The 25,737-nt window shown below is 40.2% G+C and overlaps 1 protein-coding gene across 5 annotated transcripts in view; it reads right to left on the bottom strand.

Annotated features, from left to right (window-relative positions):
• Window positions 1-25,737, bottom strand: part of akap6 (A kinase (PRKA) anchor protein 6) — a 349,373-nt gene that overhangs the window by 36,614 nt on the left and 287,022 nt on the right. For 4 of the 5 annotated variants that reach the window (XM_072267349.1, XM_072267339.1, XM_072267377.1 and 1 more), the window contains one exon: window positions 16,330-16,545. The exons of the other annotated variant lie outside the window; for it this stretch is intronic. In XM_072267349.1, coding sequence (XP_072123450.1) covers window positions 16,330-16,545 — 216 coding nt within the window. The remainder of the gene's footprint in view (window positions 1-16,329; window positions 16,546-25,737) is intronic. 5 annotated transcript variants of the gene reach the window in all.

Below are 25,737 nucleotides of genomic sequence, written 5' to 3'. Positions count from 1 at the left end.
CAAAGCTGGTGTCAATCAACATATAGGAGGGAGATTAAAAATCTGGCTGACTGATGCCACAACAACAATCTCTCACTCAATGTCAGCAAAAACCAAAGAGCTCATTATTGACTACAGGAAGAGAAAACTGGAAGTCCATGAGCCAGTCCTCATTGGGGATCAGAGGTGGAGTGGTTCAGTAACTTTAAATTCCTCTGTGTTATCATTTCAGATCATCTATCCCAGATTTAGCATGTAAGTGCCATTATAAAGAAGGTACAGCAGAGCCGCTACCTTCTTAGAAGTTTACAAAGATTTGGCATTTCTTCTAAAACTTTGACAAACTTGCATCTTTGCACAGTGGAGAGTACACTGACTGATCACATCATAGCCTAATATGAAAACACCAATGTCTTTGAATGAAAAACTCCATAAAAAGTAGCACATACAGCCCAGTCCATCACAGGTAAGGACCTTCCTCAACATTAAGCACAGTTACTTGCTTAATCACTTGTTTGTTTGTTTGTTTCTTTATTTATTGAGTTACAGCGTGGAATAGGCCCTTTGGGCTCTTTGAGCCACGCTGTCCAGCAATTCACCAATTTAATCCTAGCATATTCACAGGTGCGTGGCCAAGTGGTTAAGGCGCTGGTCTAGTGATCTGAAGGTCACTAGTTTGAGCCTCAGCTGAGGCTGCGTGTTGTATCCTTGAGCAAGGCACTTAACCACACATTGCTCTGCGACGACACCGGTGCCAAGCTGTATCAGCCCTAGTGCCCTTCCCTTGGACAACATCGGCGGCGTGGAGAGGGGAGGCTTGCAGCATGGGCAACTGCCGGTCTTCCATACAACCTTGCCCAGGCCTGCGCCCTGGAAACCTTCCAAGGCGCAAATCCATGGTCTCATGAGACTAACAGATGCCTGATAATAATCACAGGACAATTTACAACAACCAATTAACTACCACTTGGTACGTTTTTGGACTGTGGGAGGAAACCAGAGCACCCAGAGGAAACCCACACAGTCACAGGGAGAATGTTCAAACTCCTCCGGGCAACAGCGGGAATTGAACCAGATCACTGGTACTGTAAAGCATGGTGCTAACAATTATGTTACTGTGTCACCCCAATCTACAAATACAAGGAGTGCTGTTGCAGGAAAGCGACATCCATCATAAGGTACTCCTACCATCCAGGCAATGCTCTCTTCTTGCTGCTGCCATCAGGAAGGAGGTACAGGAGCCTTAGGTTCCACACCACCAGGTTCAAGAACAATTATTACCCCCTCAACCATTTGGCTCCTGATCCAGAGTGAATAACTTCACTCACCCCAACACTGAACTGATTCCACAACCTATGTACTTTCTTTTAAGGACTCTACCACTCATGTTCTCAACATTTATTTGTTTAGTTATTATTGATATTTGTTTTGTATTTGCACAATTTGTTGTCTTTTGTACATTGGTTGGTTCTCTGCCTTTGTGTGTGGTTTTTCATTGATTGTATTGTGTTTCTTTGTATTCACTGTGAATGTCCACAAGAAAATGAATTTCGGGTTAGTATTTATATTTTGATAATGAATTTATTTTGATGTTTTGAATTTTGAACTTTGAACCAATGGAAATAGTTTCTCCCAAACTATTTTCTTCTTGTTTTCAGAAGCAACACTCTTCAGCTGAGTGCCAGCACAGGAGACCAGGAGACTCCATGAAATTTAGTAGTGGATCCACCATCTCCACAAATTGGCCACTGGTTGTCTGGAGCTAATTTAGAATAGTTCCTCTTTTCCCCACTCTGACCTCTTCTCACCTGCCTATTACTTCCCCCCTGAGTCCTCTCCTCCTTCCCTTTCTCCCATGGTCCACCCTCCTCTCCTAAAAGAATCCTTCTTCTCAAGCCCTTGATCTTTCCCATCCACCTGGCTTCGCTTATCACCTTCCATCCAGCCTCCTTCCCCTCACACTACCTTTTTACTTTGGCCTCTTCCCACTTCCGGCTCAGTGCTGAGGAAGGGTCTTGGCCCAAAACTTTGACAATTTATTCATTTCCATAGATGCTGCCTGGCCTGCTGAGTTCCTCCAGCATTTTGTATGTGCTGCTTTAGAACATTTTGTACCAACTTTATTTTTGAAAAATAGGTGTAATGCCCATTCACCTGCAAAATTCTAGAAATGGCAACAACATTCTTGATGAATAAATTCTTCTCAGGCTTCCAGCCAGGTACACGTATCGATTATAACAAATGTTTCTATGACAAACTCTGCCATTTTCTTCTGGAATGAATTTTAACATTCCTGCTGTTAAAATTGGCTTAGAGTTTTTGAAGAAATAGCCAAAGAACTTAACGCTACTGACCCTCTTTTTGTGAATTCAGTCTACAAGTAGGAGGAATAATTAATTCTTTAATTTGGGATGTTTTAAATTGTATCAGGTGTCTATCTCTGTGTTTTGAATGATGTGTGTCTCATCACTTTTCAAGCTGCTCTTATTTATTCTAAAAAATGAAGGAAAAGAAAATGTATATTCAAATAAATTAAATGATTAGCTACATATATCTACTGTTATGATTCAACTGCAAAACCAACAGTATAAAATTACGATAACTAAGTTTAAACTTGTGTTGCCTAGAAAATGAACAATGCAACATTGGTAGTTCATGCATTTGTATAAGAAGGACATTCACTTGTTTGTTTTAAAATAGATCCTAACGCGTTGAAATAGCAGCCAAGCAAATTTCATTTGAATGTGTAAGTGTGCATGAATGTTAATATCACAAAGTACAATTCACCCTATTTATGTTTGGAACGTATCATAGCAATGTAATAGAACTATGTGTATTTTGTTTTCTTCCTTGGATGTATTTCATTCTCCTTTACAGTTTCATACTGGAAATGACATTAAACAATCTTGAGTTTATTTCACTTAATCTTAAAGGTATAATATTACATTTAAATTAATGTTTAAATTTCTACTAACACTATTAACTCATTTTCATTGTGTAAATTTCAAACTAGAAATTGTAATACAAATCCAGTCTTTTGAAATTAATATGCACAGAGGATTTTGGATTGGTTATGGAAATGATTTAACAGATTACTTTATTTTTCACTTTATTCATGACAAAAAGGTCTGTCATAATGACCATGCAATGATTGTAAATCTAATATAATGGCAAATCTAACACTTGCTTAGGTATGTTGAACATCTACTGTGATGGATTTTTATTAGATTGGATTTTATTATCTGCACGCTGATAAAGGAAACACTAATGACTAGCTTTGTTTGTTATTACATGATAAAAGCCACAACTGTTGGCTCAATCAATCAGTTTAATCAAATAAAACATTATTTTCTTCCAAACTGTTCATGCTGACCTTGCATTCCATAGGAATTGAGTAATAAATAATATAACCACTGTAGCTACTTTACCAAGCTTTTATGTTTCAACAAAAATATACTGTAATAATGAAATCTGATAACAAATGTGGATGGCATTTTGTGATAGTTATTAGTGCACACCAGATTTAAAATATCTTTCTGCATTTGGTTGTTAGAAATGTTGGAAAAAAGTTGTTAGATCAGGTAATTACTATTGCAAAACACATTAAAGAGGCAATATAACTGGAACATTATTTTGACAGAAATTATAATCTGTCATCAATACATCTGTATGTGAAAAAATTGAATTAAACCACTATGACCTGAAAGATTGTCACTTTCCTTTCTAATTATTTGTCATTTTATAGATTCACATCATTAACTTTGTTTTCAGGTATTTCAGCATCAACAACAAACAACCTTGGACTATATCTGATGTGAAGTATTCATTTAGCAACGTGCCCAAATCGAAGTTTCTTAACATGGACTAAAGCCTTGGAGGCAAGAACATTCAAAGTACAATGGATTAAAAATACTAGCTTCAACTACCAAAGGGAAAGACCAGTTACATGAGATTCGAGACCTCACAATACAAACATCGGGTGTGGGGACTGGATCTTGCTTTAATTGGTGTGTTAGCACAGACCACTCTGGCTTATGCGGTCTTCCACAGAACAGTTTATTTCTAACCGATTAGCAAATCCCAGGCTGGTGAAAGGTCTCTGTAATAGGCACACTCTACCCTCTGGATTGCAGCTTCAGTCATAAGACTCTGTCTGTAGTCTTAATGCATGTGAATATCTTTGCATTCAAAAATATTTAATAACACTCAGGAACAATATATAAAATTACTAATAAAATAATTAAAATACATATTCATTTTCCAAAAAGAATTAAAACACTAAAAATCTCACTAAAAATAATGAATTATAATTACATCCAATTTAATGGAATCAAATAAAAATTAAATTAAATTATGCTACCATTTACTTATTTCATCTAATTGAAGTCAAAGACTCTTTGGATTTGCACCAGCTTAACTGGTATGGTCACGGTGGGCCTGGGTGAGGGAAGTTGGCACTCTGTGTAAGAAAGTCTGCACTCCTTCGCTGCACTCCAGGAGGAGTCTAAAGTTGAATAGCAGGTGGAAATGGACTAAATAGGAACATCTGTCAGATCTACTTGAAAGGTCCTCTCCAACTGAGATTTTACAATAATTTTCTCTAAATTTATACAAAAATTATCAACAACTCTCATTTCAGAAAGATGCATTTTATGCAATGTTATTAGCAATAAAATATGTAATATTTTCAAAAAGGCAACTAGTTGTGATTTTCCACCAGCATCATGTATCACAGTAAACTTATTACACCATTTAGTGCAAAAAAGAAATCTATCTCATTCAATCTACACAAAAAGGACACAATATGATTCATTAGATTTCTTAAATATTTAGTGATACTAAAACACTTGGAAATTAATTGTATTATGAAAAATTAGTGATAGAAATCTATAAAAAGAAAATCAACTTAAAACTAATTAGGCTCTTCACAGCCAGCTGAGTAATTCAGATACTTCATACCAGTGAGGCTGTGTCACAATTACAAACATTTTATATATATCAGCCATCTTCTAACACATGACTTTCTACTTAGTCCTAAAAATTGTAATATTTTCACAATATACTTCTAGTTGTTGAAAATTACTTTTTCAGCATTTGATTTGGCAGGTGAATGCGTGACAGAGGAACTAATGCAGGGGGCCAAGGTTCAGATTTCTGGATCATTGGGATCTCTTCTGGAGAAGGTGCAACCTATACAAAAGGGTAAGATTATACCTGAACCCGAGGGGACGAATATCCTTGTGAGCAGGTTGGCTAGAGCTGTTGGAGAAGGATTAAACTTATTCAGAGAGGGATGGGAACCGGTGTGATAGGGGTGAGGATGGGGTAGTTAATTTACAAACAGGGACAGAGTGTAGTGAGACTGCTAGCAAGGTGAAGGTGCTGACAGGACAAAATTGCAGTCAACGGGATAAATTGCAATGTAAAAGGGGGACAAAATCCAGAAGTGTGAATATAGGACTGAAGCTGTGATATTTGAATCTGCACAGTATATGGAATAAGGTAGATGCACTTAAAGCACAGTTACAGATTGACAGGTCTGACATTGTGGCCGTCACTGGATTGTGGCTGAAAGAAGATTATAGCAGGGAGCTTAATGTCCAAGGATACACATTGCATTGAAAGGACAGGCAGGTAGGCCGAGGGGATGGGGTGGCTCTGTTGGTAAAAAATGAAATCAAATCATTAGAAAGAGGTCACATAGATCGGAAGGTGTAGAATTGTTATTGGTAAAGCTAAGAAACTACAAAGGTAAAAAGACCCCGATGGGAGTTACAGTACATACAGACCTCTGAACAGCGGCAAATTACCACAGGAAATGGAAAATGCATGTCAAAAGGGTAATGTTATGATGGTCATGAGGATTTCAATATATAAGTAGATTGGGAAAATCAGGTTGGTTCTGGATCCCAAGGGGGAAGTTTGTAGAATGCCTATGAGATTGCTTTTTAGAGCAGCTTGTGGTTGAGTCTACTAGGAGATCAGCTATTCTGGATTGGGTGTTGTGCAATGAATCAGAATCTATTAGAGAGTTTAAGGAACCCTTAGGGGCCAGTGATCATGTATCAGTATTACAGTGGAGTAAAGGAAATTATAGAAGCATGAGAGAGTAGCTGGCCAAAATTGATTGGAAGGGAAGACTAGTAGGGATGATGGCAGATCAGCAATGCCTGAAGTTTCTGGGAGCAATTCAGAAGGTTGCAGGATAGATACATCTCAGAGAAGAAGTAGGATGATGCAACGATAGCTGACAAGAGAAGTCAGAGCTAACATAAAAACTAAAAGGAGGACATATGATAGAGCAAAAGTTATAAAGAAGGAAATCATAAAGAAGAAAAAGATGGAATACAAAGGTAAATATTAAAGAGGATACCAAAAGTTTCTTCAGATATATAAAGTATAAAAGAGAGGCAAGAGTAGACATTGGACCACTGGAAAATGACGCTGGATAAGTAGTGATGGGTGACAAGGAAATGGCAGATGAATTGAATAAGTATTTTACAACAGTCTTCACGGTGGAAGACACTAGCAGTGTGCCATAAGTTTGAGAGTGTTGGGGAAAAAGTGGGTGAAGTTGCTAAAGAGAAGTTACTAAAGAGAAGGTGCTTGGGAAGCCAAAAGGACTGAAGGTAGATAAGACACATGGACCAGACGGTATACACACCAGTGATCTAAAAGAAATGGCTGAAGAGATTGTGGAGGCATTAATAATAATCTTTCAAAAATCACTAGACTCCAGCATGATTCTGGGGGACTGGAAAATCGCAAATGTCACCCACACTTCAAGAAGGGAGAGAGGCTGGAAAAAAAGGGAAATTACATGCCATTTAGTCTGACCTCAGTAATTGGGAAGGTGTTGGAGTTGATTGTTAAGGATGAGGTTTCACCGTACTTGAAGGCACATGATGAAATAAGCCGAAGCTAGCATGATTTCCTTGATAGACTTGCCTGACAAATCTGCTGGAATTCTTTGAAGAAATAATAAGCAGGATAGACAAAGGAGAATTGGTGGATGTTGTTTGCTTGGATTTTTAGAAGGCCTTTCACAGGGTGGCATACATGAGGCTGCTTAACAAGTTAAGAGCCCCTGGTATCACAGGAAAGATACAAGCATGGATGGAACATTGGCTGATTCGTAGGAGGCAAAGAGTGGAAATTAAGGGAGCTTTTTCTGGTTGGATGCCAATGGTGTTCTACAGAGGTCTGTGTTGGGACCGCTTCTTTTTACGTTATATGTCAATGATTTAGGTGTCAATAATAGATGACTTTGTGTCCAAATTTGTGGATGATACCAAGATAGGTGGAGGGGCAAGTAGTGTGAGGAAACAGAGAGGCTACAGAGGACTCAGATAGATGAGGAGAATGGGCATAAAGTAGCAGCTGGAATACAGTGTTGGAATATATATAGTCAGGCACTTCGGTAGAAGAAATAATAGCGTAGTTATCTTCTAAATGGAGAGAAAATTCATAAATCTGAGGGACTTGGAAGTTCTCATGCAGGATTCCCTTAAGGTTAGTTTGCAGGTTGAGTCAATGGCGAGGAAGGTAAATGCAATGTTACTATTTATTTCAAGAGGATTAGAATATAGGTTCAGAAAACTAGGTAATGATAGAGATCAAGAAGATTATAAGGCTAGCAGGAAGGAGCTTAAGAATGAAATTAGGAGAACCAGAAGGGGCCATGAGAAGGCCTTGGCAAGCAGAATTAAGGTAAACCCTAAGGCATTCTACAAGTATGTGAAGAGCAAGAGCATAAAATGTGAGAGAATAGGACTAATCAAATGTGACAGTGTAAAAGTGTGTATGGAACTGGAAGAGATAGCAGAGATACTTAATGAATACTTTGCTTCAGTATTCACTATGGAAAAGGATCTTGGCGATTGTAGGGATGAATTACAGTGGATTGAAAAGCTTGAGATTTTCATTAAGGAAGACATTAAGAAAGAGGATGTGCTGAAGCTTTTGGAAAGCATCAAGTTGGATAAGTCACTGGGACCAGATGGGGTATACCTTAGGCTACTGTGGGAGGTGAGGGAGGAGATTGCTGAGCCTCTGGCAATGATCCTTGCATCATCAATGGGGACGGGAGAGGTTCCGGAGGATTGGAGGGTTGCAGATGTTGTTCTCTTATTCAAGAAAGGGAGTAGAGATAGCCCAGGAAATTATAGACCAGTGAGTCTTAATTCAGTGGTTGGTAAGTTGATGGAAAAGATCCTGAGAGGTAGGATTTATGAACATTTGGAGAGGCAGAATATGATTAGGAATAGTCAGCATGGCTTTGTCAAAAGCAAGTTGTGCCTTACAATCCTGATTGAATTTTTTGAAGATGCGACTAAACACATTGATGAAGGTAGAGCAGTAGATGTAGTGTATATAGATTTCAGCAAGGCATCTGATAAGGTACCCCATGCAAGGCCTATTGAGAAAGAAAGGAGGCATGGGACCCAAGGGGACATTGCTTTATGGATCCAGAATTGGCTTGTTCACAGAAGGCAAGGAGTGGTTGTAGACGGGTCATATTCTGCATTGAGCTCAGTGACCAGTGGTGTGCCTCAGGGAACTGTTTTGGGACCCCTACTCTTTGTGATTTTTATAAATGACTTGGATAAGGAAGTGGAGAGATGGGTTAGTAAATTTGCTGATGACACAAAGGTTGGGGGTGTTATGGATATTCTGGAGGACCATCAGAGGTTACAGCAGGACATTATTAGGATGCAAAACTGGTTTGAGAAGTGGTAGATGGAGTTCAACCCAGATATGTGTGAGGTGGTTCATTTTGGTAAGTCAAATATGATGACAGAATATAGTATTAATGGCAAAACTCTTGGCAATGTGGAGGATCAGAGGGATCTTGGGGTCCAAATCCATAGGACACTCAAAGCTGCTGTACAGGTTGACTCTGTGGATAAGAAGCTATACGGTGCATTGGCCCTCATCAACCGTGGGATTGGGTTTAAGAGATGAGAGGTAATGTTTTAGCTATATAGGACCCTGGTCAGACCCCACTTGGAGTACCGTGCTCAATTCTGGTCACATCACTACAGGAAGGATGTGAAAACCATAGAAAGGGTGCAGAGGAGATTTACAAGAATGTTGCCTGAATTGGGCAGCATGCCTTATGAGAATAGATTGACTGAACTTGGCCTTTTCTCCTTGGAGTGGCGGAGGATGAGAGGTGACCTGATAGAGGTGTATAAGATGATGAGAGGCATTGATCGTGTGGATAGTCAGAGGCTTTTTCCCAGGGCTGAATTGGCTAATATGAGAGGGCACAGTTTTAAGGTGCTTGGAAGTAGGTACAGAGGAGATGTCAGGGGTAAGTTTTTTACGCAGTGAATGGTGAGCTGCTGGCAACGCTGGTGGAGGTGAATATGATAGGGTCTTTTAAGAGGCTCCTGGATAGGTACATGGAGCTTCAAAAAATAGAGGGCTATGGGTAACCCGAGGTAATTTCTAAAGAAAGTACATGTTCGGCACAGCCTTGTGGGCCGAAGGACCTGTATTGTGCTGTAGGGTTTCTATGTTTTCATGTTTCTATAAAAGCAAGAATGTAATGTTGAGGCTTTATAAGGCACTGATGAGGCCTCATTTGGAGTTTTGTAAGCAGCCTGGGCCCATTATCAAAGAAAGGATACCGTGACATTGGAGAGAGTTCAAAGGAGGTCAACGAAAATGATTCCAGGATCGAAAGGCTTATCATATGAGGAGCGTGGGGTGGCTCTGGGCTTGTACTTGCTGGAGTTCAGAAGAACGACAGGGGGAATCTCATTGAAACCTATTGAATGTTGAATGGCCTTAATAAAGTGGATGTGGAGAGGGTGTTTCCAATGGTGGGAGAGTCTAGGACCAGGGACACAGCCTCAGAATAGAGGGACATCCATTTAGAATGGAGATGAGGAGGTATTTCTTCAGCCAGGGAGTGGTGAATCTATGGAATTTGTTGCCACAAGCAGCAGTGGAGATAGAAACATAGAAACATAGAAAATAGGTGCAGGAGTAGGCCACTCAGCCCTTCGAGCCTGCACCGCCATTTATTATGATCATCGCAGATCATCCAACTCAGAACCCCGCCCCAGCCTTCCCTCCATACCCCCTGATCCCCGTAGCCACAAGGGCCATACCTAACTCCCTCTTAAATATAGCCAACGTACTGGCCTCAACTGCTTCCTGTAGCAGAGAATTCCACAGATTCACCACTCTCTGAGTGAAGAAGTTTTTCCTAATCTCGGTCCTTAAAGGCTTCCCCTTTATCCTCAAACTGTGACCCCTTGTTCTGGACTTCCCCAACATCGGGAACAATCTTCCTGCATCTAGCCTGTCCAATCCCTTTAGGATTTTATACGTTTCAATCAGATCCCCCCTCAATCTTCTAAATTCCAACGAGTACAAGCCCAGTTCCTACAGTCTTTCTTCATATGAAAGTCCTGCCATCCCAGGAATCAATCTGGTGAACCTTCTTTGTACTCCCTCTATGGCAAGGATGTCCTTCCTCAGATTAGGGGACCAAAACTGCACACAATACTCCAGGTGTGGTCTCACCAAGGCCTTGTACAACTGCAGTAGTACCTCCCTGCTCCTGTACTCAAATCCTCTCGCTATAAATGCCAGCATACCATTCGCCTTTTTCACCGCCTGCTGTACCTGCATACCCACTTTCAATGACTGGTGTATAATGACACCCAGGTCTCGTTGCACCTCCCCTTTTCCTAATCGGCCACCATTCAGATAATAATCTATTTTCCTATTTTTGCCACCAAAGTGGATAACTTCACATTTATCCACATTAAATTGCATCTGCCATGAATTTGCCCACTCACCCAACCTATCCAAGTCACTCTGCATCCTCTTAGCATCCTCCTCACAGCTAACACTGCCACCCAGCTTTGTGTCATCCACAAACTTGGAGATGCTGCATTTAATTCCCTCATCCAAGTCATTAATATATATTGTAAACAACTGGGGTCCCAGCACTGAGCCTTGCGGTACCCCACTAGTCATCGCCTGCCATTCTGAAAAGGTCCCGTTTATTCCCACTCTTTGCTTCCTGTCTGCTAACCAATTCTCCATCCACATCAATACCTTACCCCCAATACCGTGTGCTTTAAGTTTGCACACAAATCTCCTGTGTGGGACCTTGTCAAAAGCCTTTTGAAAATCCAAATATACCACATCCACTGGTTCTCCCCTATCCACTCTACTAGTTACATCCTCAAAAAATTCTATGAGATTCGTCAGACATGATTTTCCTCTCACAAATCCATGTTGACTTTGTCCGATGATTTCACCGCTTTCCAAATGTGCTGTTATCACATCTTTGATAACTGACTCCAGCAGTTTCCCCACCACCGACGTTAGGCTAACTGGTCTATAATTCCCCGGTTTCTCTCTCCCTCCTTTTTTAAAAAGTGGGGTTACATTAGCCACCCTCCAATCCTCAGGAACTAGTCCAGAATCTAACGAGTTTTGAAAAATTATCACTAATGCATCCACTATTTCTTGGGCTACTTCCTTAAGCACTCTAGGATGCAGACCATCTGGCCCTGGGGATTTATCTGCCTTCAATCCCTTCAATTTACCTAACACCACTTCCCTACTAACAAGTATTTCGCTCAGTTCCTCCATCTCACTGGACCCTCTGTCCCCTACTATTTCTGGAAGATTATTTATGTCCTCCTTAGTGAAGACAGAACCAAAGTAATTATTCAATTGGTCTGCCATGTCCTTGCTCCCCATAATCAATTCACCTGTTTCTGTCTGTAGGGGACCTACATTTGTCTTTACCAGTCTTTTCCTTTTTACATACCTATAAAAGCTTTTACAGTCAGTTTTTATGTTCCCTGCCAGTTTTCTCTCATAACCTTTTTTCCCCTTCCTAATTAAGCCCTTTGTCCTCCTCTGCTGAACTCTGAATTTCTCCCAGTCCTCAGGTGAGCCACTTTCTCTGGCTAATTTGTATGCTTCTTCTTTGGAATTGATACTATCCCTAATTTCTCTTGTCAGCCACGGGTGCACTACCTTCCTTGATTTATTCTTTTGCCAAACTGGGATGAACAATTGTTGTAGTTCATCCATGCAACCTTTAAATGCTTGCCATTGCATATCCACCATCAATCCTTTAAGTGTCATTTGCCAGTCTATCTTAGCTAATTCACGTCTCATACCTTCAAAGTTACCCCTCTTTAAGTTCAGAACCTTTGTTTCTGAATTAACTATGTCACTCTCCATCTTAATGAAGAATTCCACCATGTTATGGTCACTCTTACCCAAAGGGCCTCTCACGACAAGATTGCTAATTAACCCTTCCTCATTGCTCAAAACCCAGTCCAGAATAGCCTGTTCTCTAGTTGGTTCCTCGACATGTTGGTTCAAAAAACCATCCCACATACACTCCAAGAAATCCTCTTCCTCAGCACCTTTACCAATTTGGTTCACCCAATCTACATGTAGATTGAAGTCACCCATTATAACTGCTGTTCCTTTATTGCACACATTTCTAATTTCCTGTTTAATACCATCTCCGACCTCACTACTACTGTTAGGTGGCCTGTACACAACTCCCACCAGCGTCTTCTGCCCCTTAGTGTTACGCAGCTCTACCCATATCGATTCCAAATCTTCCCGGCTTATGTCCTTCCTTCCTATTGCGTTATGATATCTTCTTTAACCAGCAACGCCACCCCACCTCCCCTTCCTTCATGTCTATCCCCCCTGAATATTGAATATCCCTGAACGTTGAGCTCCCATCCTTGGTCACCCTGGAGCCATGTCTCTGTGATCCCAACTATATCATAATCATTAATAACAATCTGCACTTTCAATTCATCCACCTTATTACGAATGCTCCTTGCATTGACACACAAAGCCTTCAGGCGCTCTTTTACAACTCTCTTCGCCCTTATACAATTATGTTGAAAAGTGGCCCTTTTTAATGCTTGCCCTGGATTTGTCAGCCTGCCACTTTTACTCTTCTCCTTCTCCCAATGAAGTCATTGGGTATATTTATTGCAGAAGTGTCATAGGGCAGTGGCTGGGAACAGACCCAAGTGCAAGACATAGACACTGAAGTACTAGGGACAGGACTAGGATACAGGGTGATGGCAAGGACATGGACAGGAAAACCAGGAACCTGGAACAGGACTGAACTAAAGAGCTAGGAGCCCGGGCTTGGACTCTGAGCCAGAGACGGGACAAGGACCCAGTACCTGGGTCTTGCCACTGGCTCAGATCCCAGAACCAGGCGACAAGGCTTGGCAGGTAGGCAGGACGAGGCTGGAGTCTTCAGGCTTGAGGCTAGAGGTGAGACTTGGCAGGAGTCTTCAGGCTTGAGGCTAGAGGCGAGGCTTGGCAGGAGGCTTCACGCTTGGGGCTAGGTAGGCTCCTCCAGGGCAGGGCACGGTTCACCTGGGCAGGGCGCGGTACTCCTGGGCAGGGCGCGGATCAGCACCCGAGGGAGGTATGGGACAGGAAGGGACAGAACCAACCGCAGGTAACGGCGAGACTGCCTGGCTTACCCGACGGAGGCAAGGGACAGGAAGGGACAGAACCAACCGCAGGTAACGGTGAGACGGCCTGGCTTACCTGACGGAGGCAAGGGACAGGAAGGGACAGAACCAACCGCAGGTAACGGCGAGACGGCCTGGCTTACCCAACGGAGGCAAGGGACAGGAAGGGAGCTAGGTACAGGGTGGCTCCAGGACAAGACTGCAGGCGAGATGAGGCGAGAGTTACCAGCAAGACAAGGCAAGGCTTCTGGCAAAGCAAGGCGAGACGAGACGAGACGAGACGAGACGAGAACTTCAGGCGAGGTGAGAGTTACCGGCAAGACAAGGCAGGGCTACAGGCCAGGAAACAGGAGGCAGGAGAAGGGATACAAGGAGTAAGGGCAAGAACAATCCAGCAGTCATGCCTGGGTCTCTGAAGATATTTATGCAGCCAGTCCCAACGAACATCAGCTGCCTCAATTAGCTCAACAAGAACAGAAACAGGGTAGATAGGAAAACCTGGAGCAAGGGTCGATGGACCGGACCGTGAACCGGAATACGGACTTCACGGACCAGACCATGACAAGAAGTGGATAGATTCATGATTAGTCAAGGCATGAAGGGATAAGGGGAGAAGCCGGGAGATTAGGGCTGAGAGAAAAACGGATCAGCCATGATGAAATGGCGGAGCAGGCTTGATGGGCCAAATGGCTTAATTGTGCTCCTATACCTTATGGTCTTCTGATTATTTGCTTTACGTTACGTCAATGATATACAATTGTTAGGATTTTTTCTCCCTTTTTGGCTATTTACTCTTACTCCCTATCATTCTCTGCCTGTTCTTTAACATATAAATATGATCAAATGTTTGCCATATTACAAACTATAAAACTATTAGAGGTCTTAGGAAGATGTCACATTACTTCAGTTGTTTAAAGTGAAAGAAGTGTAACATTAAACCTGTGTAAAAAGAGGCTGAAGATTCATTTTCCAAATAAAAATTTCACACCTTCAACAGACACAAAAATGCAATACCTGTGATATTTTAGATTTGTGTACAACAAAAATTCAACAGCCTCCATTTACCCATCACTTTTAATGTGGCAAAATATCCCAAGGCAATTCACAAGAGCATTATCAAAAAAAAACCCTGAACAAAGTGAGGCGATTTTAAGCCACAAACACAAGAGATTCTGCAGGTGCTGGAAATCCAGAGCAACACACACAAAATGCAGGAGGAACTCAGCAGGTCAGGCAGCATCTATGGAAATGAATAAATAATTGATGTTTAAGGCTGGACCCCTTCATCAGGATTCGAAAGGAAGGGGGAAGATGCCAGAATAAGAAGGTGGGGGGAGGGGAAAGAGTGCAAGCCGGAAGGTGATAGGTTAAGCCAGGTGGGTGGAGGAGGGGAGATGAAGTGAGAAGCTGGGAGGTGATAGATGGAAAAGGTCAAGGCCTGTAGAAGAAAAATCTGAGTGGAAGAGGAGAATGGATCTTGGAGAAAGTAAAGGAGGAGGGGAACTAGGGGGAGGTGATGAACAGGGGAGGAGAAAAGGAAAGAGGTCAGAGTCACGAATTAAATAAGAGGGAAGGGAAGGGAAGGGAAATGGGGAAAAATTAACGAAGTTGGAGAAATCGATGTTTACGGCATCAGGTTGGAGGCTACCTAGTTGGGTTACGAGTTGTTGCTCCTCCAATCTGAGAATGGCCTCATCGTGGCAGAAGAGGAGGCCATGGACAACATGTCAGAATGGGATTGGGGTTTCACCGGCTTCACATAACACCTTTTAGCTTGTTCTCCTTCCCCACCCCCTACCTTCTTATTCTGTCATCTTTCCTGTCCTGATGAAGGGTCTTGGCACAAAACATTGATTGTTCATTTATTTCCATGACCTGCTGATTTTCTCCAGCATTTTGTGTGTGAAATTTAGCTCGATAGCCATAGGCAAAGTCAGAGAAGTAAGTACTAAGGGGTATCTCAGAGACAGAGATTCTAAGGAGGATTTCCACATCTTCAGGTCTTGTTGGTGAGAATCATGATATCAATAATTGAGGGTTTATATCTGGAGATGATTAGAGTAGCAGAGATAAAAGCACTGTGTTATGGGTTAGAGGAGATTTGAGATAAGTGTTTTAAGGGAAGAAAGAGAGGTAGAGAAGCAGAGCTGTAATAGGAGGGAACCCCAGGTCAATGGCCTTGGGAGCTGAAGTCACCATAGCTAATGGTGAAACAATTACACTCAGGCATTATCAGAGATGTGAACAGAGATGTTCAAATATCTTGGTTACTTATGGGTTTGGCAGGGAAATAGTGATTTGCAACAATCAATACTGAGATCAAGAGCTAATATCTAGATAACTTGTGCCTGCAGCACTCATATGAGGAATTCAATTAGCTTGACCAAGATCAGAATCAAAGCCTTGATTGACAATTTCAGCCATGGACATCCTGTAGCTGTCCAGTTTCCTGCTTTGGGTAAGTTCTCTGAGATAAGAAAATATTGCATGTCATCCTGTTTCATTAAAGCAAATCTTCTCATCTACTAAACAAAAAGTAATATTTGTGTTATCTGTAGAACAGCTTGTAGATATCTTATCCAAGGCAGATGTGGACTGAAGAAAAGATAATATAATTTAAACATTTCTCGCAGTTCTATTTTTTGTATTATGTAGTGCCATGATAATGTCTTCTTAAATATTTGATCTCCTATACAATGTTTAGAAATTGATGAGGACAGTGTAAGGAAGAATGGAAGAATATTTGAGAAATAGGGCAAGTTCATTTCAGTCAGATAGACTGTAGAATTTTTTACATTTCTGTATTTTGTAATATTTCATGTTATATTACCTTGTATTGAAATCTTACCTTTTCTTTTCCTAGTTGCTTTTGCAGCCTGTTCTGCCACTGGATAGTCTGCATTATTATGGCTTCCCACCTTCTCTCCAGGTTCACAATAACAAGTTGCATTGACTGACGATCAGCTTCCAAACAGTTAGCATCTCTGTCATCGAGGAGACGTTGGCATAAGTGAAGTACAGAAATTATGCCACGCCGTCGTTGTTTAATTTCAGAGCACAGTGACTAAAAGCAAATTATTAAGATTAGTGAAGTGTTATCCTGTACAATTCAAACCAATATTCTTACAACAACTGACATAATATAAATAAGAAGAATGAAAATAAAACATGACAATAGCCATCAAAAAATTCAGAAACAGGGTGCTTATTTAGAGAGCATGATGTAGAATTAATCAAATTCATATATTCAGACTAATTTATGTTAGAAACAATTTAATTCCGTTGTAGCTGAATGATATTTACAGGGTACTCTTCAAGTTTAAGTTTCTCCATGTAAAGACTGTTCTGTAAAATCAAGAACAAGTTATCATAACCTTTCTCAGGTATGAAAGAACACCAGCATTTACTGCCATTGATTAAATATTCCATATGAGAGAGAATAATCTGTGGAAACTAGAGCAGATAGGCTTTATATTAATTCCAGAGGATACATGCTGTTGCTATCAACCATGAAATAATGACGTGCTTGTGTATTGGATTTTTTTTTCATCTTTGCAAATTATCACTCCATTGAACAGAATAATTATCACTCCAGATAATATAATAAATCACTTAACTTTCCCAAACAATCATCTGAAATCTAACCCTAATTTAAACAATTATTAGTATCAAATTACCTTAATGTAGATTTTATTTAAAGCATGGAATAACTCATTTTATTAAACTGTAACCTGCCTATGTGGTTATGCAACGACCAGTAAAAAATCCATATGCCTGCGAGAATCATCTGTGTATTTATGTGTGGACATATTGAGATAATATTGGAAGGGAGAATGACATAAGGTGCCAGTTTAATAACAAATAAACAATGACCGAAATAGGAGCTCAGTCTTAGCATAAGAATGAAAATCATGCAAGGGATAAGTTTTACTAGTTTATTTGGAAAGCAGGGCACTATCTCTTTTGATCAAATATACTGTATACTATACTGAACCTTAGAGCATTGAGCAGGATCAGCGTGGACTTGGAAACATCCAAGCCTTGGTGATGTCTTCAGTTGCACTGGTCCTTTAAGACCATGCAGCTGCCAACATCCTGCTGAACCTTACTACTGTGGGATGGTGATCTACAAGTGGTGATCTTGAAGCTTATCTATGGACTACTCTAGTTATCTTCTCATAACTCATGTTGTTAAAAGGTCTTTACTACTTTTTTTACCTACCTTTGATGACTGGAAAAAATAGAAACAACTGAAATTCATGTAAATAATTAAAATGTAGGAAATATTAATAGCATTTTTAAAAATTATGCTACATTGAATTTATGTAAATTAATTCAAATAGCAATATTAATTCCGTTATTTCCCACTTTTAGTAAAATTCAACTGCCACATTTAAATGAATAGGGCTATGCCAGTTATGTCCCTGGACTCAGTAATGAGTCTAAATACAGTGTGGGTCAGATGCACCTATATCTCACCAGCAGTGTATTGTGTGCAGCTACATATAACCCAAATATACTAAAATGCATGTTCCATCTGGTCGATATTTTTGTCTGAAACCAGCTGTCATTACAATCCAGCCATTATAGATTGGTGATGAGGATGGGTTCTCTTGCAGTTCACCTTTGGGATTATTGAAGGACATTGTCGGCTCACACTTGAAAAGTTTAAGGTGATCTTTTAGAACCAAAACTTTTTTTGTGTGTGGTGTTTACCTGCAGACATTCTCAATGAATTAATTGAATCACATTCACCTGAGAGCTCTGTGTGGACTGATACAAGTGCATAGCACAAGAAGCCAAAATGGCAAGGTAAAGTTGCTGGCCATCACAGGATTATCGAATGAATCAAGTTCAGCCAATTCCCTTTTGAATAGTGCTAGAGTAATATGGCAGCTCTGAGACTGCATCACAAACCTTGGCATGTAAGATGATTCAGCTTGTACATCAGTCAGATGGCCATGTTCTTGAAAGCAAGCAATCTTGTGGAAGGTGAAGGAGAGGTAATGGTGCCAGGGCCCTGATCAGATGTTATTCAAGTATTGAAAAATACATCTGACAGAAGTTAGCCAAGAACTGTTATGCAAAGATGATTCACTCTATTTCTAGTACTTAATGCCAAATGTACAGACCTCAGCTATTTTAACAGCTTCAGTAATCTTCCAATTTCTGCACAGCATCTTTAAACAAGCCAATTTATTGTCTTACGTGCTATGAGGAAGTTTGAAGTATTGTAATTTTATTTTTGTGTTTTAGATTACACTTTGATAGATTTATGTGTGCACTAGTAGATAATTAACTCAGTTGAAGCTGTTGACCAGACCAAACCTGCCTTTTGAACTTGTTTGTTAAATTGTTGAGTTGATGGAAATGGTATCTAAGAAATTGAGAGAATGTCATCTACCACATGCAACTGGTATCGATGCAACGCATAGTCAGGGAAGTGGAGCAAAGTCCACGCTGTGAAACTAAGCCTGAAGGAAGCCGTGAGACCTGTTCAGTCACTTGCTATTGTTATTCTGGACATCATGCCCTGCAATTCTGTCACTCTAGAACAGCCAAGTTTTTCAATGGCCAAAACACAGTCACATTTCAAAAGTTTGCAGATCCAACGGCCAGACATACAACAAATGCAAATTCACCGGCAGCTCAAAGCAGTAAGAAAAGGAAACACTTCATAATTTGGGACTTGTTTAGGCAATGAAAAACTGGGATTATATAATACCATATATGTCTCATAACTAGCAACAGCAGCAAACATAGACTTTCAAGTAAAGAAGCTGATTAATAACCATGCATTGGCATGGGATATAATACTGCCACAGTTTGATAATGAATCAAAACTGTTACTCTGGCAACTTCAGCCAGACATCATTGACAAAAAGTAGAGTCACATGGAAAATCTGTTCCAGTGTGGTTTCACAGGCATTAGGACAAATGACTGCAGCCATGAGACTTCATAGGATCTGGAGTTATAATGGAGGATTCCAGGACTCAGCCCTTCCATGTGCAAACCAGTGTCATCAACACTAGAGGGTCAATGATGATGGAGGGGTTTGGAAATTATCATCCTGTAAGGTGTGATTCTGCAAGTAGGCCTATGTTAGGATGTTGCTTGATTAGCATGTGGGACAATTCTGTCAGTTTGCACACCATTCCTCAGGAGGACTTTGCACTGGTGCTTTGGTTGATCTCAAGTGTTCTACCCATTTTTATCATTCCTTTTACTTTTAATTCATGGAGCACCCCGGACACAACCATATAGGCCAGGCTAGGACAAAGGGCAAAATATATCTTATACTGCTGAATGTAGGTCAATCAGATGAGGTTTGAAGGATAATTTGTCAATATTACTAAGACCAGCTTTTTAACCATCTGGATTCTTAGATCAGATTATTAGTCTTGTAACGTAAACACTGTGTTCATACTGAAATAAAATTAAATTTAATAGGGCGAAGGTAGAGAAAAAAAATCACCATATTCAATCTCCATATTGCATGTGTGTGGTGTTTATGTCAAAAATTAACAGAACACATGATTTTGAACTGAAGCAAGGAATTTCAGTCAGCAGAATGTATTTGGATTATTGGTGCAGTTTATGAAGATTTATCTTGGCAACTGGCACTCAATTCATATAAGCAAGTTATGAAATGAACAATTATTTGACTCCTTTGCAAAATGTGTTGAGTTATACATCAGTGGGAAGATATTTTACAGGAATATTCTATTTGTTGATTTATTGCTTTTGCAATATTTTAAATTTCCATAAATCTATAATAGGTAGAATTTCATTATTTCCATAGTAAGAGCATACTGTACCTTTAACATTTCTGAATTTTAAATAAGATAGATGATAAATTCCCCATTTATTTATTGCCAAATATGGGCTTATAGTGTATTATTCAATTTTAGGCAGTAATACATTTCCATCTATAATTCCTTAAGTTTCCTTAAAGGAGTAATCCACTATTTTAATTGTGAGTTTAAATCATTTAGTACAAACAGAATCAAAGCCCATGAGTTTAGCTATGCACTGCTGTGCTAAAAGGAAATTTAGTTTGTAATGTCTTTTTTACCACCTTGAAGACTGCTACATGCAATGCATTCTGGATAACACTACATTCAGGTGAACTACACTCTGTGGCTACCTGTACACCTGGAATCATTTTTGTGAACCTCCTTTGTCTGAACCCTCTCCAAGGTGCACTGGCTAAAGTAATTCCTTCTCATCACCATTCTAAATGGACATCCCTCGATGCTCAATGGTCCTAGACTCCCCCAATATAGGAAACATCCTTTCCATATCTAATCATTTCAACATTTAAAAGGTTTCAATGAGATCCCCCCTCATTCTTCTAAATTCCAGTGAGTACAGGCCCAGAGCCATCAAATGCTCATCATATAATAAGCCCTTCAATCCTGTAATCATTTTCATAAACCACCTTTGAACCCTCTCCAAAGCCATCACATCCTTTCATAGGTAAATGATCTGAAACTGCTCACAATATTCCACGAGAAGCCTCAACAGTACCTTATATGGTTTCAGCATTACATTGCTGCTTTTATATTCTAGTTCTCTCGAAAAGAATGGTAACATTGCATTTGCCTTCCTCACCACTGACTCAACCTGCAAGTTAGCCCAGCCCCTTTTCACCTTAGACTTTTGAATTTTCTCCGTTTAGAAAATACTCCAAACTTTTATTTCTTCTACCGAAGTGCATGACCATACACTTCTCAACACGTTCCATCTGTCACTTCTTTGTCCATTCTTTCTAAGTCCTTCTGCAGCCTCCCTGCTTTCTCAACACAAACTGCCCCTCCACCTATCTTTGTATCGTCTGCAAACTTGGTCACAAAGCCATCAATTCCATCATCCAAATCATTGACATATAACTTAAAATTAAGCGCTCCCATTACTGATCCCTGTGGAACACCACTAGTCACCTGCAACCAATCAGAAAAGACTTTCTGTCTCTTGCCATTCAGCCAATAGTCTATCCATGATAATACCTTTCAAAGTGGCACCATGTCAAAGGGCTTCTGAAAATCCAAGTACTCAATATCCACTGATTCTCCTTTGTCTATCCTGCTTGTTATTTCCTCAAAGAGCTCCAACAGATTTGTCAGGCAAGATTTTTCCCTTAGGGAAACCTTGCTGACTTTGCCTAATTTATCATGTGCCTCCAAGTACCCCAGAATCTCATCCTTAACAATTGACTCCAAAATCTAACCAACCATTGAGTTCAGACTAACTGGCCTATAATTTAGTTAATTCTACCTCCATACCTTTTTGAAGAATAGAGTTAGATTTTCCAGCCCTTGAGAAGCATGCCAGAATATATAATTCTTGAAAAATCATTACTAATGATTCCACAATCTTTACAGTTACCTCTTTCATAACTCTAGGATGTAGTCCATCTGGTCCAGGTGACTTTTTAACTTCAGACCTTTCAGCTTCCAAAGCATGTTCTCCCTATTAATAGCAACTGCTCTCACTTCTGCACCCTGATATTCTTGAATTTCCGGCATACCGCTAGTGTATACCACAATTAAGACGGATGCAAAACATTTGTGTAGTGTGTCCAGTGTCCCCTATTACTATCTCTCCAGCAACATTTTCCAATATCTACTCTCACATCTCTTTTACTATTTATATGTCTAAAAAAACTTCTGGTATCCTCTTTGATATTATTGGCTAACTTACCTTCATATTTCATCTTTTTGCTTCTTATGACTTGGTCCCTAATTCTAATTTCCCCACAAATTTTTGCCATGTTATATGGCCTACTTCTGCTTTTACGTTGGAATTGACTTCCCCTGTCATCCACGGTTGTGTCATCCTGCCTTTAGTTTACTTTTTGTTCTTTGGGATGCATCTATCCCACTTCTTCCAGATTGCTCCCAGAAATTCCAGGCATTACTGCTCTGCTGTCATTCCTACTAGTGTCCCCTTCCAATCACCTTTGGCCAGCTCCTCTCTCACACCTCCGTAATTCCCTTTACTCCTCTGCAATACCGATATATCTGACTTGAGCTTCTTCCTCTCATATTGTATGGTGAATTCGATCATTTCTCCTAAGAATTCCTTATCCTTAAACTCCGGAATCAAATCCAGTTCAATACACCCAATCCAAAATAGCTGATCCCCTATTGGGCTCAACAACAAGCTGTTCTAAAAAGACATCTTGAAGCTTCTACAATTCTCTCTCTTGTGATCCAAAATCAGCACCAACTTGCTTTTTCCAATCTACCTGTAGATTGAAATACCCTATGACTATTGTAACATTGGCCTCTTCACATGCTTTTTCTATCTCCTGTTGTCATTTGTAGCACACATCCTGGGTACTGTTCGGAGGACTGAATTTAACTCCCATCAGGGTCTTTTTAACTCTATCCACAATGATTCTACATCTTCTGATCCTATGTCATATATTCTTATGGACATGTTGGCCCATGGCTTTCTCTTGTGCCAAGATAAGGCCATCCTCAGGGTGGAGGAGCAACACCTTATCTGGGTCACCTCCAACCTGATGGCATGAATATCGATTTCTTCTCCTAGCAAAAAAATGTTTCTCTCACTCTCCCCTCTTCTTCTATTCCCTACTCTGGCTCCTTACTTCTCCTCACCTGCCTATTACCTCCCACTGGGTCCCCTCCTCCCTCCTTTCTCCAATGGTCCAGTCTCCTCTCCTATCAGATTCCTTCCTCTCTAGCCCTTTATCTTTCCTAGCCCCTGGCTTTACCTATCATATGCTAGCTATCTTCCTTCCTCTCTCCGCATTTCTTTATTGTGATGTCTTCCTTCTTCCCTTCCAGTACTGAGGAAGGCTTTGTCCTGAAACGTCAACTGTTTATTCATTTCCTTAAATTCTGCCTGACCTGTTGAGTTCCTTCAGCATTTTGTGTGTGTTACCTTTTTCTAAGGATTTGATTTCATTTCTTACCAACAGAGCCATGTGACTCCCTCTGCCTACCTGCACGTCCTTTAGATAAAACGTGTATCATTGGATGTTAAGCTCCCAAATGCAATCTTCTTTCAGCCACATCTCAGTGATGCCCACAACGTCATACCTGCCAATCTCTAACTGCGTGACAAAAGCATCTACGTTATTTTCTATACTGTGTGCATTCAAATGTAACACCTTCAGTCCTATATTCACTACCCTTTTTGATTTTGTCTCCCTGTTACACTGCAACTCATTCCACGGCTACCATATGACTTATATTCATAACATATGAACTCCAAATATTTAGATGAGGCCCCTGGATTATTAATCCAGGAATTTAACACTGTGCCATCACAATGAGTTGCACAGTGTCACAGGACTCAGCAATTTCTCCTCCAACGAGCTAGTGGGATTGTTTACCTGCAAACTGGAGATATAACAGAAGCCCTGTGAACGAAAAATAACTCCTTTTTCTCTCAAGATTACATCAGTTATGATCTCCTAAGAGTCACTTGACCATTGCCTAGAAGGCTATTTTGTGGTGTGGGAAGGTGTAGTTGGGAGTTGGGCTTCAAGGACTAGGGTTGCTCTTGGAAGGTACCCCTACTGAAAGCCAATGGTCTTTAATAGCGATACTCAGCTTCTGAGAGTCAACTCTGTTGGAGCAAATATATATTGATGCCAATACCTAACAAATACACAAATGTGTTGAGCTGATGTTACTATGACATTTTTAATAGTTTGATGTATAAATCTCATGCAGGATTTTGGTTCAATACGAAGAATTTTTTTTCATTGTGGCCAGGTGGATATTGTAATAGATAGAAAAAGAGGAATGAAAATGTGTGATCCTGTGTCTTGAGATTGCACCTTTATGTGCTGTCTAATAACTCTGTCAAAAGGGACTGTCTACATTGTCTCCTCCCTTCATTTTCCCCTTATGCTCTGAAGCTCCTGGTAAAGGATCAGGTCCTTGATTGTGAAATTGTGCGGCATGCTGTGGTACCCGATGAATTTTGGGATGTGCTGGACTCTTGCAGAGTTTTTCAAATGACCCTTCAGTGTAATATTTTTTGAAGTAAAACAGGAGAGGCATTGTGATGTATGTTCATCCCACCAAACAGCATTAATAAAACATCACATTTTATTGTTGATTATGGGAACCTGACATGCACACTATGACAGCCACATTTAGCAATGTGACAATCATGATTACATGTCAAAATACTCCTTTAAGGCATAAAGCCTCCTGTGTATGTGAAATACAATGCAGAAAAGGCCACCAAAGCTAACTACTTTGCCTCAAAATTACGTTGGTTAGGATCTCCGAAGTGTCACTTGACCATTGCCTAGAAGGCTATTACACGGTGTGAGAAAGTGCAGTTGGATATTGGGCTTCTAGGATTTATGAACGCGCTTCAGAATTTATATAAATTTTATAATATTAATCATCCTTAAATACTAATCATCACTGTTACTTTGGAAGGATTGAAACTACCAAAGATGCAGGCATGGCAAGAGAGTATGGCAATCCCATATGGAATGCTAGATACCAGGCCACTAGTTAATTGCTCAGATTTATCTATTGGCAAGCAACAGCTATCAATATAGTAGGGTAAAACTTGTAAACTACAGGTTGTCCTCTACCAAATTTAACTGCTATAACAGGTTAAGTCTTGGGAGAAGAGATTGGATGATGGGTTTGGAGATTGGAGGAAACCTTAATTGTTACCAAAACCAACAGCATTAATCCCATTTTGATGGGAAGCAGAGTCTTCCCATTTTAACTTCTCCCCTGCTCCATTATCAGTATGTAAAGTAAAGCAAAATTGCTCTTTGAACATCCATAATACCTTGTGAAAACCATATTTTAGATTGTTAAGCATAGACTTAAATGAACAACTTGTCTATGATTGCCTCTATTTCACAGTACTTTTACTCTGACAATATCAAGGTTTATTAAGGGGTTGGTTTAGTTTAGAAAATAAATCATTGAGCTGTAATTGCTCACAGCAAGTGCTCTTGTTCCATTGAATGTTTTTTTATTGCTGCCCTTTATAATCGTTTTGCTGACACGAGTTGGGGAATGTATCATTCTTAATAATACGCAGAAGAAATGGAAACCTGGTTTGCATTTGAATTGCTCTTTGATCCTATCATTTTCCAGTGGTGTCTCTATTTGGTGGACTGTCTGCTCAGATATGTTTGCAATATATTATAACCCACCGTAACTGCGGATATTACAAATGGTTACCCAGCACAGACATTTTTGGGCTTTTCCTTAACTTTGATAGTGACAACATAAGTGC

Source organism: Mobula birostris, chromosome 1, assembly GCF_030028105.1.
Source record: "Mobula birostris isolate sMobBir1 chromosome 1, sMobBir1.hap1, whole genome shotgun sequence".
NCBI lineage: Eukaryota > Metazoa > Chordata > Chondrichthyes > Myliobatiformes > Myliobatidae > Mobula > Mobula birostris.
This window is presented reverse-complemented; position numbering and strand designations above follow the sequence as displayed.